Genomic DNA, 19,088 nt, shown 5'->3' with positions numbered 1-19,088 from the left:
GGAAGACATACAAGACCACTGATAATCTCCCTCGATCTGGGGCTCCACGCAAGATCTCAACCCATGGGGTCAAAATGATCACAAGAATGGTGAGCAAAAATCCCAGGACCACATGGGGAGACCTAGTGAATGACCTGCAGAGAGCTGGGACCAACGTAACAAAGGCTACCATCAGTAACACACTACGTCACCAGGGACTCAAATCCTGCATTGCCAGACGTGTTCCCTTGCTTAAGCCAGTACATGTCCAGGCCTGTCTGAAGTTTGCTAGAGAGCATTTGGATGATCCAGAAGAGGATTGGGAGAATGTCATATGGTCAGATGAAACCAAAATAGAACTGTTAAGTAGAAACACAACTCGTCGTGTTTGGAGGAGAGAGAATGCTGAGTTTCATCCAAAGAACACCATGCCTTCTGTGAAGCATGGGGGTGGCAACATCATACTTTGGGGCTGTTTCTCTGCAAAGGGACCAGGACAACTGATCCATGTACAGGACAGAATGAATGTATCGTGAGATTTTGAGTGCAAACCTCCTTCCATCAACAAGAGCATTGGAGATGAAACGTGGCTGGGTCTTTCAACATAACAATGATCCCAAACATACTGCCTGGGCAACGAAGGAGTGGCTTTGTAAGAAGCATTTCAAGGTCCTGGAGTGGCCTAGCCAGTCTCCAGATCTCAACCCCATAGAAAACCTTTGGAGGGAGTTGAAAGTCCATATTGCCCAGCGACAGCCCCAAAACATCACTGCTCTAGAGGAGATCTGCATGGAAGAATGGGCCAACATACCAGCAACAGTGTGTGCCAACCTTGTGAAGACTTACAGGAAATGTTTGACCTCTGTCATTGCCAACAAAGGATATATAACAAAATATTGAGATGAACTTTTGATATTGACCAAATACTTATTTTCCACCATAATTTGCAAATAAATTCTTTTCAAATCAGCCAATGTGATTGTTTGGGTTTTTTTTTTACATTTTGTCTCTCATAGTTGATGTCTACCTACGATGCCAATTACAGGCCTCTCTCATCTTTTTAAGTGGGAGAACTTGCACAATTGGTGGCTGACTAAATACTTTTTTGCCCCACTGTATACAGTAAACAGGCGTGTGTGTGTGTGTGTGTGTGTGTGTATGTATGTATGTATGTATGTATGTATGTATTTGTGTTACAACCCCTGGTATGCCTAAATATGGGAGGGAGGTCACTACTCCCTCTTTCTGTCCTTCGGCTTATCACAGAAGACCATGCAGGCAGGAAACCATATTTTTATTTTTAATGTTGCCTTTTTATATTTGTGTTGTATTTATTTATTTATCAGTACAAATACAACATATATATATATATATATATATATATATATATATATATATATGTGTGTGTGTGTGTGTGTGTGTGTGTGTGTGTGTGTGTGTGTGTATGTGTATAGATGTATAGATGTATAGATGCATACACACACACACACACACACACACACACACACACACACACACACACACACACACATATATATATATATATATATATATATATATATATATATATATATATATATATATATATATTTATCAAGGTCATCACCAGGAGACAGTATAGTTGGCTTTGCCCTTATTCTGAAAGTATTTAATTTCAGGTCATGTAGAACCCTATTATTCAGACATGCAGATTTCAACCATTCTCCTCCTCAACATATAAGGCTTTGGCCATGTTAGCTGGGTGCTCTGGGAACTGAAGTCTCCCACGTTTAGAAGGCACCATGTTAGTGAAAACTGCCTTAAAATTAACATGATGTCACTAAAAGCTTATTGTATGGATTTTAGTTTATTAATTTAAAAGATTTGTGTAGCCACTTATCTTAGAGCACAACTTTGGGTGCTTCACAACAACATTCATAAGGCAGCAGTAATTTTTACTTCGGACTACATATTCAAATCTAGTGTTGCCACTCTGTTGCTAACAAAAATGCTATAAAGGGGCTATTCTTTATATAAAGACTACTGGTGATTGGCTCTACCTTTAGAACAGGCCTCCCCTTTTAAGCCTTTTAAATACAGCTAGTACATATCTCCCATGGATCTAAACTCATTCAAAAAAATGCTTATCCTGAAACGGGATCTTCACTGGATCAAATCCAAGGTATATCTGACCTACTGTCCATATTAGTACTCAGAAAAAGATCGGCTTGCATCTGTATCCCAGATGGATGTTTTTGGCCTGACATTGTAAAAAGGGTCTGTGCCTTAGTCAGTCTTCTCTCAGTTGGGGGGATTTTATCTGGCTGGGAATTTTGGGAGGGCAGAATTCACATCTGGATGGTTGAGAAGAGCTGATCTCAGCCAAAGTGATGCAGCAAATGAGCTGATGCTGTTACCACATTGTTCTACTTAAGAGTTTCTCTGAATTCGGCTTCACTCTTTGAGATGGCAGTATAAGGGAAGCTTCCAGGTTGAGAATTCTGAATGGTGGCATTACTTTGATTGGCTTTACTTTTTAAATTGCACCCACAAATAATGTTGAAGTCCTTTGGAAGAGTAGCAACATCTAGTAAAATTCTTTACATGCTGACTTTGACAGAATCAGAAGGCTCCAGGACTAATCAGTAAAGCACTGCCATCTTGTGGGACTTGAAAAATTGGATTTCTCTATATTTGTTCTTGTACTCGGGAGTAGTATTCCCAAATCCACGCAATCCTCATGTGTGTTCAACAGGCTGGTTTGTGGCCTACTTTATAACCTATGTTTTATATGCAGCTGGTTCCCTGACAGGTATAGTATAGTATATTTACTCATTCAAATTGCTTTTCTTCTTAATTTAATATTAATGATTTGTAATTTGTAAGGTATCTAGAAATTAGCTGGTGGTTAAATCATCAGGAGCCCATGAGTTCTAATCCCATATTAGGCATAAAGCCAGGTGGGTGACCTTGGGCCAGTCCTGATCTCTTAACCCTAAGAAGGAGGCAATGGCAAACCCCTTTTGAAAAACCTTGCCTTGTTTAGGGACTTGTTTAGGGACTTGTTTAGGCAGTCACCAGGAGTGAAAAGTGACTCAAAAGCACAAAGCAAAAAGCTATCTGGAGTTGCAATTGTGATTGAGGAAGCCTATAAGTCATTTAAATAAATAAATAAATTATAAATGTAATTTTGTACCAAAACATGTTCCATTCAGTTGCATGCATTTGAGCACGATTTGAATTTGTAAACAAGTTTCAGGGAGACATAAAATAGGAGCATATTACATGCACAATATTTGAAAATATCCCTTGAACTTTTCAGCACTCATGAAAAAGCATTGACAAAGCATTGCCATTTTTTTATGCAGAACAAATTTTAAAACAGGCAAACAAAGGAGCTGTTTTCTATGGATATGATAATTATTTACATGCAAAGCTATTATATAGCTGCCTTGTGAAATGCTGAAAACTCCTTTGAGTAATAGTTTTTTAGCTGCCATTGATGTACACTAGAGCTGTCCTTCCCTACTACCACTAACTAAAGCTGCCCTTTCAGGAAGACGGGGAACCACTGTAAAACAGTATCTCTCTGGTCCTGTGTCTTAGGCAGTCTAGGAGGACTGCATAGTTACCTCCCCGCTTGAATTCTCCACATGGGACTTGGAAACCACTTGGAAGTTTCAACTGGTCCAGAATGTAAAGGCATGAACAGTAATGGGCATTGAGTGTGTCATCTATATACAGGTAGCTCTTGACTTACAACCATAACTGAGCTCAAAATTTCTATTGTTGGATAAAACACTTGTTAAGTGAGTTTTGCCCCATTTTACAAACTTACTTGACACAATTGTTAAGTAAATCATTGCAGTTGCTAAATTAATAATATGTCTGCTAAGTGAATCTGGTTTCCCCATTGACTTTGTTTATCAGAAGGTCAAGTGATCACATGACCCCAGGACCCTGCAACCATCATAAATACATGCCAATTGCAGAGTGTCCAAATTGTGATCATATGACCAGAGGTATGCTGCAATAGTTGTAACTGTGAAAAAGGGTCATACGTTTTTCATTGTCATTGTAACTTTGAACAATCAAGGACTACAACAGTTTGAATGTTGTATTTGTACTGTTTTTGACATTTATATTGGTTGCCAATATGCTTCCAGGTGCAATCAAAATGCTGGTCATTACCTCTATAGCATAGTTTTTGGATATTTTGAGGACCCATCTATTTCCCATGGTTTCTGCTTGGCCAGAAACAATGCTCTCTAATGGGATATAGGAAGTATCCCTTCTCTGTTGTGGTTCTTGCTCTCTAAAGAAGAATCTCACACTGAAATCAGTGTGACTCCCACCCTGTTGGAGTTCTGGAAGGCCTTGAAGACCCAATTATTCTCCCAGTAGTTAGGTTAATAAGATGAGTGGAACACCTTGTCGGATGTATTTTGGTCTATGTTTTTGTGCAAAGCAACTATATCTTATCTTATTTTGTATTGTTTTGTATTTTATTGTTTATTGTGAGTAATGACGAGTTAGGCAGTACCTAAAGTAAAAATAATTGAAAATTATCAATCAATTAATTAAATGCTCTAGCTGTTTTTATTCCAATTAGTTTAACCCTTTCAATATCAATTTCGTAGGATTGCATATTTCACCCATATAAATGTGGGGTCCAAATTACTACATTTCTGTTGTCTGTTATCCACTATTTCTCCTGCAACAAAGGGTTACCTATTGGATATCTGGATATCATATAAGACTAAAGAGTACAGATTAGCTAGCTAAACTCTCCTGAGTAAGCCCACTAAATAATCATTCTCTGAAGATGATACATCTAGAGAAGACTATGGTATAGTTATGATGATATTACTTAGATTCTTAAATGCTCTATAAATATGTTAAATAGTCTACCATTTCTTCATTTGTAATATTAGAACAAAATACTGAAAGTTTTAAAATTTATCCCAAAATCTGGGAAACCTACAGCTTTCTCTGAGAGCTGAGGTCAGAAGAAGCCTCTCAATGATATATATCTGAACTCCCAAGACATGAGGCCTGTCCAAGGACTTGAGGACCCCCGTGGCCAGTTTAGAGATTTCTCTTTTCTTTTTCTTAGCTAACTACTTTCCTTCCCCAAACAAGTCTACCTTTATTTACTCTGTCCAACTAGAACATATGGCCCTGTTAGGTGCCAGCATCAGCTCAAATAACTCAAGCAGAGTCATGTTGGTTAATACACAAATGAGAAATGTCAGAGCAATAGTCTAGACTGGGAATATGGAAAAACGTAACAGGGAAAAGCAATGGCAAAGCCATGGCAAATTACTTTCATATTATCTCCCAAAAGTCACCAGGAGTCTAGTTTGATTCAGAGGAGAAATTATGTTTACTTTTATCAGAACATGTAAACAGAGAAGGACGTACATATCATGTATTTCAAATACATTGGAACTGTAGCTAGTTCTTCCCTGGTAAGCAGCATCTTTCACTTCTATTAAAAGGTTGGGGCTTTAGTCTGATATCCCAACACTCCCAAATCTAGTGTTTTCCCAGCTTTCTTTACTATCCATAATTATGGCCAGTTGATAAATGCCTATGGATTCATATTGTGTTCACCTTCCCTGTTTCTTGCACATGCAGAAGGTAGCTATATAGTGAATATGAAGGTAAATGTTCCTTCTCTGAGCTTGTAGGTTGGTTTACAAGTTACCAGGCTAGGTAACATCTTCAGCAGAGGTCAGGAGAGCATATAGTGAATATCCCTATCATCTAGAAGGCCAAGCAAAAGAAATACCTTTATAGTTGGAAATAGATTACAAAGAGATATTTTGCAAACATTAAGTTGTATCCCTTTGGTGTTTATTCAGTACAGAATAATTATCCATTTATACACTCTAACTACTCTTTTTTTACTTATAGATCAAAGGGTGTTTAAATTTTACAGGCATTAATAAATTAGTGGAAAAATAGATAAATGCCTTTTTTTTAAACCAAGTATCATTTTCCAGTTTTTCCTTAATTACATTTTTTTTTCACAATAAAAGCCTTGGATCTTTGCCAATGATGATGCATTAACCAACATCATCTGCTGTTTCTTCAGTCTGGATAATGTTTAGATTTAGGGGAAATATGGCAGTCCGACTCTTGCAGTGAATGATTCATCATTGACTTAGCGGATATAATGAGGGACAGTCTTAAATTAAATAACTTATTAAAATATTGATGGCAATTATTGCAAGACAGAGCCAACTGGTTTCCATTTGAGAAAGTATTAAAAAGGATGTGGGTTGCGGTTTGAAAACAATCAAAAAGTATTGCTCGGTAATTAAACACCTTACTAAACAAAATTCACAGAAGGTTGTCCCACATGATCATGGAATGAACATTTGTTTTTGATTTAATGAACAAAATCTGTAGTTCTTCTATTACATCTTCAGTTCTGCTGGGAGAATATCATATTTTCCCACCCTCAAAGGTGACTTTTAACATTTATTTTAGGCTGGGGGGGAGGAGGAGATTGTATTTTGTCAGGAAGCAAATACATCAATAGTATGATCATTATGGAAAAGGTGGATTTTTGATATGTCATAGTTAATTGTGACTTGATTAGTAATAAGTAACAGTCCCCCCTTCTCCGTATACATCAGTGCAAGTAATGGGTGTATAGAAAAAATATTCCCTATGGATTCTCTTCATTTCATAATGATAGGCAAGCATTCATTTTTAAAACCAATTCTGTTAGTTTGTTCAGTTTTTTAATGTCATAATTCCCTCAGCCATCTACCTTTGTTGCAACATTAGAAAAGTTTTGTGAGGGCAAGCAGATCCATCCTAGGCTGCAACAGGATATTTCTTCCCACTGATCTTACATTATTGGCTTTAGATGGCATTTCCGGAACTAATTCCCAAAATATAGGGGGGAAACTTTAAGAGACAGAATTACATGAACAACAAATTCATATCTATCTGTTAAAATACTTCTCTGCTTTTTTTAGGGGCCTCTTGGATTGGATGGAAAGCCAGTAAGTAATGATCTAAATACAATAATACAATAATACAATAGTAGAGTTGGAAGGGACCTTGGAGGTCTTCTAGTCCAACCCCCTGCCTAGGCAGGAAACCCTATACCGTTTCAGACAAATAGCTATCCAACATCTTCTTAAAGACTCCAGGGTTGGGGCATTCACAACTTCTGGAGGCAAGCTGTTCCACTGATTAATTGTTCTAACTGTCAGGAAATTTCTCCTCAGTTCTAAGTTGCTTCTCTCCTTGATTAGTTTCCACCCATTGCTTCTTGTTCTACCCTCAGGTGCTTTGGAGAATAGTTTGACTCCCTCTTCTTTGTGGCAACCTCTGAGATATTGGAATAATGCTATCATGTCTCCCCTAGTCCTTCTTTCTCTTAAGCTAAACATACCCAGTTCCTGCAACCGTTCTTCATATGTTTTAGTCTCCAGTCCCCTAATCATCTTTGTTGCTCTTCTCTGCACTCTTTCTAGAGTCTCCACATCTTTTTTACATCGTGGCGACCAGAACTGAATGCAGTATTCCAAGTGTGGCCTTACCAAGGCATTATAAAGTGGTATTAACACTTCACGTGATCTTGATTCTATCCCTCTGTTGATGCAGCCTAGAACTGTGTTGGCTTTTTTGGCAGCTGCTGCACACTGCTGGCTCATATTTAAATGGTTGTCCACTAGGACTCCAAGATCCCTTTCACAGTTACTACTACTGAGTAAGGTATCACCTATACTGTACCTGTGCATTCCGTTTTTGTTGCCTAAATGTAGAACCTTACTCTTTTCACCATTGAATTTCATTTTATTAGATAGTGCCCAATGTTCAAGTTTGTCAAGATCCTTCTGTATCTTAAGCCTATCTTTATAAATAATTAATACATTTACAAGTATATACTATAGAGAGTATAAAAGATGCCCTAAAGAGGTAGGAAAGAGCTGTTGCCAAGGCAAAAGGGGCTAAATATTTTTTTTAAGTCAAGAACTACAAGATAACATTCAGAAATGCCCCAGGCAGACACCTCTGTAATTCTCTGAACTTTAAGAAAAAGGAGGAAGTACAGCACAATTAGACTTTCAAGATTCTGTTATTCTGCCCATTTACTAACTAAGATGATCCTACTGTTCCTGTTCTGACCCCCCCCCCCTTCGTACACCAAAGCACTCCAAGATAAGAATACTGCTCGACGATTTATTCACAGTAAATTAACATACTGACTAGTCCTTGGCAGTAATCCAGACTTCCAACATAAGTCACAGGCACAAGAACACTTGTCCAACGTTGGTAGATAAGTTGAACTCTGCAACCAGCCTCCAGGAAAGTCCCTCCTTAAATACTATCTTGAGAGGAGCCTAATTACAACCACCTGGGTCCAATTATTTTCTGTATCTGTGTAGTTGTTCTCTACGTCTATCAGCCCTCCATTGCCGAGCGTCCAAGACCAACTCCCTTGTCTCCTCCCCACTGCTCCAAGGCATGACGTCAGGAGCACACTCCCTTTGGCTTTCACCACTGCTCCATGTCTCAGGCGCCTCCTGGTGGCCAACCAGCCTCTCTGATCCCTGCTCGGAGTCGGAACCCTGTCCAGGGTCCTCCCCATCTTCCAGAGCCGACTCAGGAGGCACCTCACTGTCGGAATCTGGTTGCAGCTCCAACGGCTCCTGCTGGGCCACAACATGTTCCTATGGAGTTTATTACCTATATTCATCTACCTAGTGGGGCTGACAGTGCCCTCTTACTTCACATTAATGTGGAATTGTTTGTTGTTTCCAAATGTTTTTGCCTGTTCTATTATAGAATTGCCATCTATAGTCAAGTAGATTGAATAGAAGTGTGAAGGATAAATTGAGTGGCAAGCAGTCAACAATGGCTTTATATCAATTCCCTGACCACTTGCCAGGCAATGCAAGCAAGGGGAACCTCTTCCAGTTATTTTCTACTTGTGTAAACAGCTGTATGTTAAACTAGATAGCCTCCTGAGGCACTTGTGGTTGACTCAGCCTTCCATCCTTCTGAGGTTGGTAAAATGAGGACCCAGATTGTTAGGAGCCATATGCTGACTCTATAAACTGCTTAGAAAGGGATGTAAAGCACTGTGAAATTATATATAAGTCTAAGAGCTATCGCTAATGCTATTGATCAGATCTTCTTACCTTTTGAAAAGAAAGAGAGATGCAGTGGTGGGTTCCTGTCAGGGGAAGATTTCACCCTGAACTAAATGAGGTCTTAGATCGTGGCGTTTCCAAACAGCATTATCTTTAAGGTGCGAAAAAAGAAATAAAATCCCGGAAAACATATTCTAATTAAAAACAAGCTTTAATACAAAAATAAGAAATAAAGAAATAAAACAAATCTATCTAATTGTTACATTTTGGCAGAAAACAGTTTGTCTACCAGCTTCCTGGCAGACGGACAAAGATCAAAAGGGAAGAGAAGTCTCTGGAATGTGTGAAGTAATAAACATGTTAAGCATGTGCAATAAATCATTGTCAGATAAGAACTTATGACCTGCGCAGTAACTCTTTCAGTTCAGCTATTCAGTTCAAGCTAGCAAACAATTTAATGCAGTGACAGTTCCTACCGGCTCGGACTGGTTCGGCTGAACCGATAGTGGTTTGGCGACCTGGGTCACTGGAACCAGCAGTGACCCAGGCCTGCCATGCTCCCAAACCAGTTTTCTTGGGTTTTTTGCTTCTGCGCATGCGCAGAGCAATTTTGATTGCACTGCGGATGCATGTGCAGTGCACATCAAGCACACACACACGCACACACATGAAGTGCCCATGAGCGAACCGGTAGTAGTGACTGCTGTAACCCACCCCTGGAGAGATGCCAGCATAGCAAGTTAGAGGAGCAAATAAAAAGCTTATCTGGGTGCAAAAAAGAGTCAAAAAAACCAATCAATAAAACACTAAATCGATTCAGAAAGTTGGTTGATTCTAGAGATGCGAAGAATCAAAAACAGTAAGGAAGAGGGGTAAAGGAATCTCTGAATCCTAAACCTGAAAGCATTCTGCGTTGCAGGTCTCAAATCTACCTCAAGCTTATATGGCATCCCTAGGCCTGTCTATGGTGCCATTTACACCCATGCAAAGATTTGCTGTTTTAGAATAGCCTTTGTTTCCCGAGCCAGCCATGGCACCTTAGGCCAATCCCAACTCAGTCTTAATGTATAGTACCTGCTCACATGTATGTGTGAAATGGAAAACCGGAAGCTTCCTGCGTGGCTGCATATTTTTTGTTTGTTTGTTTGCAGATCATACTTGTAGCAATAATTTCTCAAAAAAGAAATCCTTTTTACTGGGTCTGCTGTGAATTTGACACTACAGATAGTCCTCAACTTATAACCTTTAGTTTAGTGACTGTTCAAAGTTACAAGAGGAAAAAGTGACTTTTGCCCTTTTCTCACCCTTATGACCATGGCAGTGGTCATTAATCAAAATGTGGATGCATGACAATTGACTCACATGATCTCCTTTTGCGACCTTTTGACAAGCCAAGTCAATGGGGAAGCCAGATTCACTTAACAACTGTGTTACTAAATTAACAACTGCAGTGATTCATTTAACAACTGTTGCAAAACACACTTCATTGCTGTTTCGCTTAACAACTGAAATTTTGGGCTCCATTGTGGTCATGAGTTAAGGACTAACTGTACTTTCAAAAGGCCTTTCTTCTCATGTTCGCAAGAGAATGTAGTATTATTTTCCTTTTAAGTACAGTACTGATGTTGAAATTCACCCAGTGCAGCCATTATTTGTCTGACAGTTGTTTATAGACTGTTTTGCATGGAATGCAGGCATTGTCTTTGACTGTAGAAAAAAAACCCAGCTTGGAAGATAGGCAGGTTTCATAAGCAGCTTTGTTTAGTTCCGGTAATCTTCAACTTACAACCACAATTGAGCCCCAAATTTCCATTGCTAAGCAAGACGGTTGTTAAATGAGCTTTATCCCTTTTTAGGACCTTTCTTGCCACAGTTGTTAAGTCAATCACTGCAGTTATTGAGTTAGTGAGACAGTTGTTAGATGAGTCAGGCTTCCCCATTCATTTTGCTTATCAGAAGTGATCACATGACTCTAGGACCCTGCAGTCATCATAAATACATGTCAGTTGCCAACCACCCAAATTTTGATCATGCAACCATGGGGATGCTGCAACAGTTGTGTGAAAAATGCTGTTTTCAGTGCCATTGTAACTTAGTTGGAGTATGAGAACTCTGCTACTCAGAGAACAGCACCAAAGCTTGGGCATAGCAGTTCAATAGGTGACTAGAAAAATTAATCTTTGCCTTCAGTGAAGCATCTTTCTATCATTCTCTGCTCACTGATCCTCCAAATTGACTCACAGATCAAGTATTTAATTGATACAAGTAGCCCTTATGCGCAGTCGCTGTTACAACCATTTGCAGTCATAACAGTACTGAAAAAGTAATTTTGCAACCAATCCTTGCATTTACCACTTTCGCAGGTCTATGAAGCAAAGAAAAACTGAAGTAAGATTGTAAACACAGTCAAGGTTTCACTTAGCAACTGCTTTGCTTAACAACTGAGTTGCCATTCCCAGTTGTGGTCACTAAACAAGGTGTACCTGCAACAAAAGTAGAAATGTAAACATTTGGATATTTTGAAGCAATAAGGAAAACATGTCCCTGGAGTAGTTTTCAGCAGTTAAAAATTGGGGTAGGAGGAGTGAAAATGATAGTTTTCAACATCCTTTACAGATATATTTTGCTAAGTTTATCTTGGCTCACTCAAGTGTGCTTAGTGCATACAATTGTTTTGTGTATTTAAACCATAATTAAACATTTTTGATTGATTTCAACATGTTTTTAATTTTTGATACACATGGTGTTGCAGGCTGCTCAACTCCTAAAAATATCATCTTTTAATTCTTGCCTGTTTATGAGAAACAGGCAGGCAAAATGTTTATATTAAAAACAGAAGAAATTGTCAAGATTGTTGCAAAAGAAAGGAAGTTACATATTGATTTTAGCTTCCCTCTAATGAACAGATTCAGAAACAACTGATGGTGAGAAAAAAGCTTCAATGTTAAATATTTTGTTGAACTGCCTTATTTTCTGAAGCAAGCTATCTCTAACAGACATTTTTAATTCTTCTAATTCTTATTTTTTTTAGTTTTGAGGGATTTCTAAAACTTAGATTTGCCTCTAGCATTTCACACTAGTGTATTTTGCAATTTAATGGATATCCAAATGCAGAACAATTTCTTTCACATGTTAATCATTTAATATTTATTCTAGTTCCCCTCATTGATTCTTTTTCAGAAATAAACAACAAAACAAATGGACCTTGGGGACAAAATAGAAAAAAATAGCTTTCATCATGATTTTCTAATTCCATCACCCTTACTCCAACACTGCCCCTACATAATTGGTTGTCTCTTAATACAGCAAAAATATCTAGTTTAGGCTCTCCTTTGGAGATCAACTTATCAGCCACTTTTCACTCTATGGTGCTAGCTGTCACATGTTGAAATAGGAGAATAACTATTTTTATGGTAGTTTACATACCAAGAAGGGTTCCAAATGAAAATAGTACTTCTCTATGCTAATTGTTCTCGTTTTTTATTTCTCCAGGGACCTTCAGGAGCAAAAGGAGATAAGGTGAGTCAGTTGAAAAGTGCCTTGACGTTGTTAGGAGAGGTGCTAATTAGCCTAGTAAGCATAGTCTTATTCTTGTGGCCTTTGTTCTATAATGACCTCATTGAGCTGACCCAGCAAGGCAGAATTATCAATGAATATGTTGGTGCGTATTGCTCTGATGTCCCTCAAAGGCTTTTCATGGGCAGATTAAGATAGCACACCATGTATATCCAAGAGAACAAACTGAGAAAGAAGTCAAGAACAAAGAGAATCATCTTTGAATTGTTAAGTGTACTCACTGGCAAGAACAATTGGAATAGCATGTTTTTATAACCTCCTTTTTAATGCTAAGGGAAGAAATCTGGTGAACTATAAACTGATGTTGTATCTTGCATGAATTTGGTGTTTTGACTTCTGCAGCAAAGTTGGAGTCCTGAAGCAGGATTGCAATTGGCTAGTTTCTAAACCACAAAAATATACTCCTTTTTCTTTCCATTGGAATATGTTCATTTAAGAATTGTTTAAATACTTTGTCCGTACCTGTCCTGATAATACATTCAACAGGTCCTTCCATTCTACCCATATACTGTTTTTACTTGCTGTATGTGAGTCCTAAATAATTCACCAAATCTAAGTATACAATGTGAAGGACTTCTAGGAATGAAATAATGTTGGCTAAGGTCATTAGTTTTTGAAACTTCTAATTTCCTATATTTGGCCACTGGTCCTATTTATAAGGAAGAAGTATTTTGGCCAAAAGCAACACTGAGCAGCCAGTGATAGTAACTTTTCTGTTTTGTAGGGTGAACAAGGAGACATTGGCCCAAGGGTAAGTATCACTAGTAATCATGAACATATTTACCTGTATATGAGAGTTTGGCTGAAATAAACATAGAAAGGTCAAAATATCTTAATATAAACATAAAGATGAAAAAAACCAGAGCTGTACAACTTATCCTTATCTTTCTTTCTCCCAAAGCTTGAATTTTAAGGAAACTTTTCAAAAGGAAACAAGTTTTATCCCAGGCTGCATTTTTGCATATATTTACTTGCGAGTAAATCCTTTTGATGTCAACTTCTACATAAACATCAGCTATTAACTTTTTAATTCCCTTTCCTAGTAGAAAGCAATATTTAACTTTAATTCAATTTAATTGAGTACAATCATATTTTTTCCAGACTTATATAGGTATCTTCTCTCTTCTTGCACTCACGGTCATTTCACTGCACCAGACTATACATTTCTTTTCATGGCTCTCTGTTGATGTACCTTGCAGTTTGTGCAATAATAACTCAGATAGAAGATTGGACTTTAGACAAAAGCCCCATCAAAGCCAATAGAAATAACAGTCCTAATTATTTTTTTTCAAATATGTAAGCTTTGTAGTTCAGTAATACAATTTCAGAACAGTAATGTTTGTATATAATTTATTAAATTAATATCCCATAGGTGAAAGCAAAGTATCGTCTAGATAAAGGAAAGTTATAATAGGACAGCAACATGGTCTAGTAACAGTGATAGAGTCCAGGTTGAAGTGGAAACCTATAAAAGGAGATAAGAAGGTATACAGGTGGTATTCCGATGGTGGTATAGATAAGGCGCATAAGAAACAATAAACAATATCAATGTACAATATACAATAACAAAAAGGTTACTGATACTAATGAAAAATATAGAATACTATTAAAGTAAACCAAACTATCATTAAACAACCATTGGGTGAAGCTTCAAATGCTCTCCAGAAGTGCTCTGTTTAGAAGGCAAATCTGGACCAAACAGATATCCAGGTGGAGGCTGTTTCAAAGAACCAGAAAAAAAACAAAAATCATCTACAACATATAGTGTAAGGATTTTAACAACTGCTGTGTAGGACAGACACACAAAAGACTGGCTGAACACATCCATGAACACCAATTAGTAGTCAGAAAACACAATAAAAACTCATTAATCTTACAACACATAGACAGATTTCAACTGTAAAATTGTGAGCATCCCAGACCAAGCTAAATCCAAAAACAGATTATTTCTGGAAGCTTAGTACTCACACAAGTCAGCTATCAATTGGTACATGGAGATAAATAAGATTTACACACCATTCAAAAGAGACAACAAAAAAGCTAAGAAGGAAACAAAAAACAGAACACATTCTCTCCAGAAGCCTACATCTAGATAAGCAGTGATTAACATCAAACAAACAAACAAAAAAACAAGGAACTATCAAGGAGAAAATCATGCTCACTCCAAAATTGGCATTGCAAGCTATTGTATATAAACAAGGAGCAAACCCCACACTCATGAACACTGATGATGTCACTTAGTCAGGCAATGAAATGTTTGCAAGCAAACCTCCAAGCTCAAAAAACACCAAAGGACTCCTATATTTTCACGAATGAAGGCAAATATACATGTCCCAGGATATCTAATCTGGGTCAGTTAACGGGAATCTGAAGATGGGCTCCAGAACGAGTCTGAAAGCTTGGATGACAAAACCTCTGGTCCCAGTAACCGATCTAGATTGGATTCTACATATATTCTCTTTTGATCTAACTGAACTCTGTTTAATAATTAACTAATTGGATTCAACAGTTTTCTCTTTTGTAATGCAAAATGTTACTACATGAAAACAGTGTGAGCTTTCCAAGAACCGTGTAACAAAATTTTTAGCCAAACAGGAAATTAATTTTTCTAATTATTCAATCCTCTAGATTTAGTTGAAGCTAGAATATATTACTTCAGTTTTATCAGAAGAGGACAGCTTGCTTTAGATAATGCCTTGATTCCATTGCATTTCTACATTGTAATGGGGAAAACCTTATTTTTATTTTTAAAGAATTTAATAATTTTAAACACAATTCACAAACAATTCACTTAGGAAATCTTCTGTTAGTATTATTCATAGAACAGGAAGCAATGCATATTTAGAAATTGAGTGACTTAAAAAAAAGATATTTAGCAATGGTGCTTAATCTCTTTTTCAAAGAAGGATTGTTGTCACTGCATTTAACATAAACCATAAAATGGAAATGATTCAGAAGGGGTCTTTACATTTTAAAGGAAAGAAAGAAAACATTGCAAGCCATTCCCAGATGTTATCAATTATGCATAAAAGAGGTCTGCATTTAGCAATCTTCGTGTTACGAAATGCATTTATGCCCCATTTTCTCAAATGTGTTGCATCTTTTGGGAAAATTGAGACCTGGTCTCTCAGCAGGACAGACTAGTAATCAGATTGTAGTTCCAACAGTATGTAATCATCCATTTTCTTTCACAAATGCAAAACACCAATCAGATTCTTTTGAAATTTTAGGACATTTCTTTACTTCTTTGGCCCCTAAGTCCTCTTGTTCTCTTTTCCATTCCCAGAGACATTTTTCTGTGACAGCATCTGGCCTAAATTATTTTTATTTCTTTAAATTGGACAGGTTTATTTTGCTTTGGACTCAGCAGCAAATTTTATTTCCTGGCTTAAAGGGAGGGTGCATTATTTCATACTACATGCTTCACAATACATAGTACATACATTTATAACTGTAAATACCTCAAATTTTCAGATGAAGCAGTCATTTACTTAATATTTGAAAGTCTTAATTTTCTATGAGTGCATCATGATCAAAGCCTACATTAATTGGCCAGACATTTGGTACCCAATTGGAACCATTGTTGTGTTTGACCAGACAATTGTTAGGGAATATATTTCCAGCATTTTAGTTCCCTGTTTTTCCAATCCTATCTTTCTAGGCCTTTCCCTTTTTTAATTTACACCTGAAATAATTTTTATTAACAAGTTCATTATAGAAATATCTGTGCTGCGTATGTAAATTATTAGCAGGAGAGTAGTGTTATATTTAACCAAAAATGAAGAACAAAATAAAATGATTACATCAGTCTTTTGGTCCATCTAATTGATCTTCACCAAACAGATTTTTCTGAAGATGCACATCACCCCATGTTTCTCTCTTAGTAAATAGGCATTGAGAGGAAACTTGCCTTGAATGGTATTGATTAGAGTATTTTGTGAAAATTGGAGATATAGTGTTATGAAACAGAATTCTTAGTGAAAATTTTAGAATTCCAAGAAAGAAAAGTTTTACTTCATAGAATTTTGTGAACTGATGTCTACTCCCAAGCCTGGAATGCTGTCAAGATTATGGAATTGAAGTCAAACACATGTGCAAAGCACTAAATTCAGAATTCATTCTCCGTACTAAAGTATATGTTGCCCCACTGACTTAATATTGCTCAAAAAAGAATAAAATCTAATGGAACATGATGTTTTACAGCTAGCTTGCTATATTAGTTCTCTCATTTGTTATAATGGCTGAAATAGAATATGATAAAATCCTCTATATATTAAATTAATCAAGTACAACAGTAGAGATTGTTATTATTTGTTTTCCAACTGAATTGCTGATTGTGCCCTGAACAGAGAAACAGTAAGGGCAAATAAATATCTAGAAGGTAAAAGGTAAAGGTTCTCCTCGCACATATGTGCTAGTCGCTCCCGACTCATGGGGGCAGTGCTTATCTCCATTTCAAAGCTGAAGAGCCAGCGCTGTCCGAAGATGTCTCCATGGTCATGTGGCCAGCATGACTAAAATGCCGAAGGTGCATGGAACGCTGTTATCTTCCCACCAAAACTGGTTCCTATTTTTCTTCTTGCATTTTTACATGCTAAATTGGCAGAAGCTGGGACAAGTAATGGGAGCTCACTCCATTACATGGCGCTAGGGATTCAAACTTCTGAACTGCTGACTTTTCTGATCGACAAGCTCAGCGTCTTAGCCACTGAGCCACCGCATCCCTATATCTACACATCCCTATATCTCTGTACATCAATATAAATAAAATGTGGCTTTGGTTGCTTGATTTTGCTACTCCTGTGGCCCAAACTAACATAGAAGACTGGAATATTTACTTCTGCTTCAACTAAGGTTTGAATCATATCTACAGTACATTCAGTCCAAGACATCTAACTCGAAACAGCATTTTGATAATGATAATGATCATCTAAACAGTATGATGTGTAATTTATAGCACATGTTTTCAGCCAAAGTCCATGGAAGTAATTGGCAGGAAAAAACAATATCCCATCTCTATATCAAAACAGCATAGCAGTGCTTTTAATCAGATTCTTTGCTTCCAATCAACATTCTTCATTCAAATTGTGTTAAGATGTTACATCATTTAAATATGTTGCTATATCATATGGGATTAAGTGAAATTTTTTTCCAGATAGGTATATACAAGATGATTAGGTATTTTTTTCCACCCCTTTATTTTCCCTTTTATTTTATAAATAAGAATTTTCCTGAAATGCTTATGCAGAAATCAGTTCATATACAAATAAATATACATAAATTATTTCCTTTCCAATGTGTTAAATATGGCATAGGTTCACCTGACAATTAGATCTATCCTTATCTAATAGGACTGACTGGCAAATCAATCTTGCTCATACATTTCCATATTAAAATCATTTGTAAGTGCTATAGTGGCCAAGGCACTTTGTGAAACTGATAGAGACCATAAGTTCTAGTTGCATCTTCGGAATGAAACCAGGTGGGTTACTTTGGGATGGTCACTCTCTGTCAACCTTACCAAGCAGGTAGTGAGAAAACACTTCCATAGATTTTGCCCCAGAAAAGTACAGGGACTAGTTCAGAAAGTCATTAGAAGTCAATATTGAGTCAATATTGATTTTAAAAAAGAGAAGAGCTCATCTAAAGATGATTTTGCTTTAGTTTTAGATTCATTCTCTCTCTCTCTCTCTCTCTCTCTCTCTCTCTCTCTCTCTCTCTCCCTCTCCCTCTCCCTCTCCCTCTCTCTCTCTCTCTCCTGTGTGTGTGTGTGTGTGTGTGTGTGTGTGTACACATACTATACCTACACACATAAACACATACATATATAGATATTGAGAGTAGGTTTTCCTCTGGCATATACTTGAAACACCCAACCAAACTTAGAAAATTAACGTTGTCTAAGACGCTATAGTCCAAGATACCATAGTGACTTGGTAACAAAAGCTTGATGCCAGATTATATATCCTCAGCTTTAAACTACTCTAACAGTTTGGTTAGTTTGTCTGTCAATGAAGCTACATCAGTTCCTTAGGAACAAGTGTTATCAGAGTATGAGTGCTCTAAAAAAATATACGTTATCCCTTTAAAATTCCTGTAAAACATCTTACATTTTGATCTATGGAGACAAGAGTTAAGTATACTTCCTTTGTTTTGTTTTTGTTAGTCAAAGTTTTAGCTTTATTGAACAAGTACATCATCTGTATGCAAACCTATGTAAACAAACCCATATCTCAGGAGACTGTAGGTGGTCTTGGTGGGGGGGGGCAGTGTCACAAATTGTCTCATGTGAACTACTATAATAGAGTAGTTTATTCTGCTGTCACCCGTTAACGGCTTGGTTTTGAATCAATTAATGTTGTTTCTGATTGTATCAATTGTTTGCTTCCTATTAGAGTTCTTGCATAAAATGCCTTTACCATTTTCTGTATC

General features: G+C 37.2%; 1 protein-coding gene across 1 annotated transcript in view; it reads left to right on the top strand.

The window, feature by feature from the left end:
• The window catches only part of COL23A1 (collagen type XXIII alpha 1 chain), a 294,393-nt gene that overhangs the window by 230,783 nt on the left and 44,522 nt on the right, over positions 1-19,088 (top strand). Inside the window, exons 6-8 of the mRNA XM_081942141.1 lie at positions 6,954-6,980; positions 12,573-12,599; positions 13,381-13,407. Of these exons, the coding sequence (XP_081798267.1) occupies positions 6,954-6,980; positions 12,573-12,599; positions 13,381-13,407 (81 nt within the window). The remainder of the gene's footprint in view (positions 1-6,953; positions 6,981-12,572; positions 12,600-13,380; positions 13,408-19,088) is intronic.

The sequence above is a fragment of the Natrix helvetica genome, assembly GCF_964273705.1.
Source record: "Natrix helvetica genome assembly, chromosome: 1".
Taxonomy (NCBI): domain Eukaryota; kingdom Metazoa; phylum Chordata; class Lepidosauria; order Squamata; family Natricidae; genus Natrix; species Natrix helvetica.
This window is presented reverse-complemented; position numbering and strand designations above follow the sequence as displayed.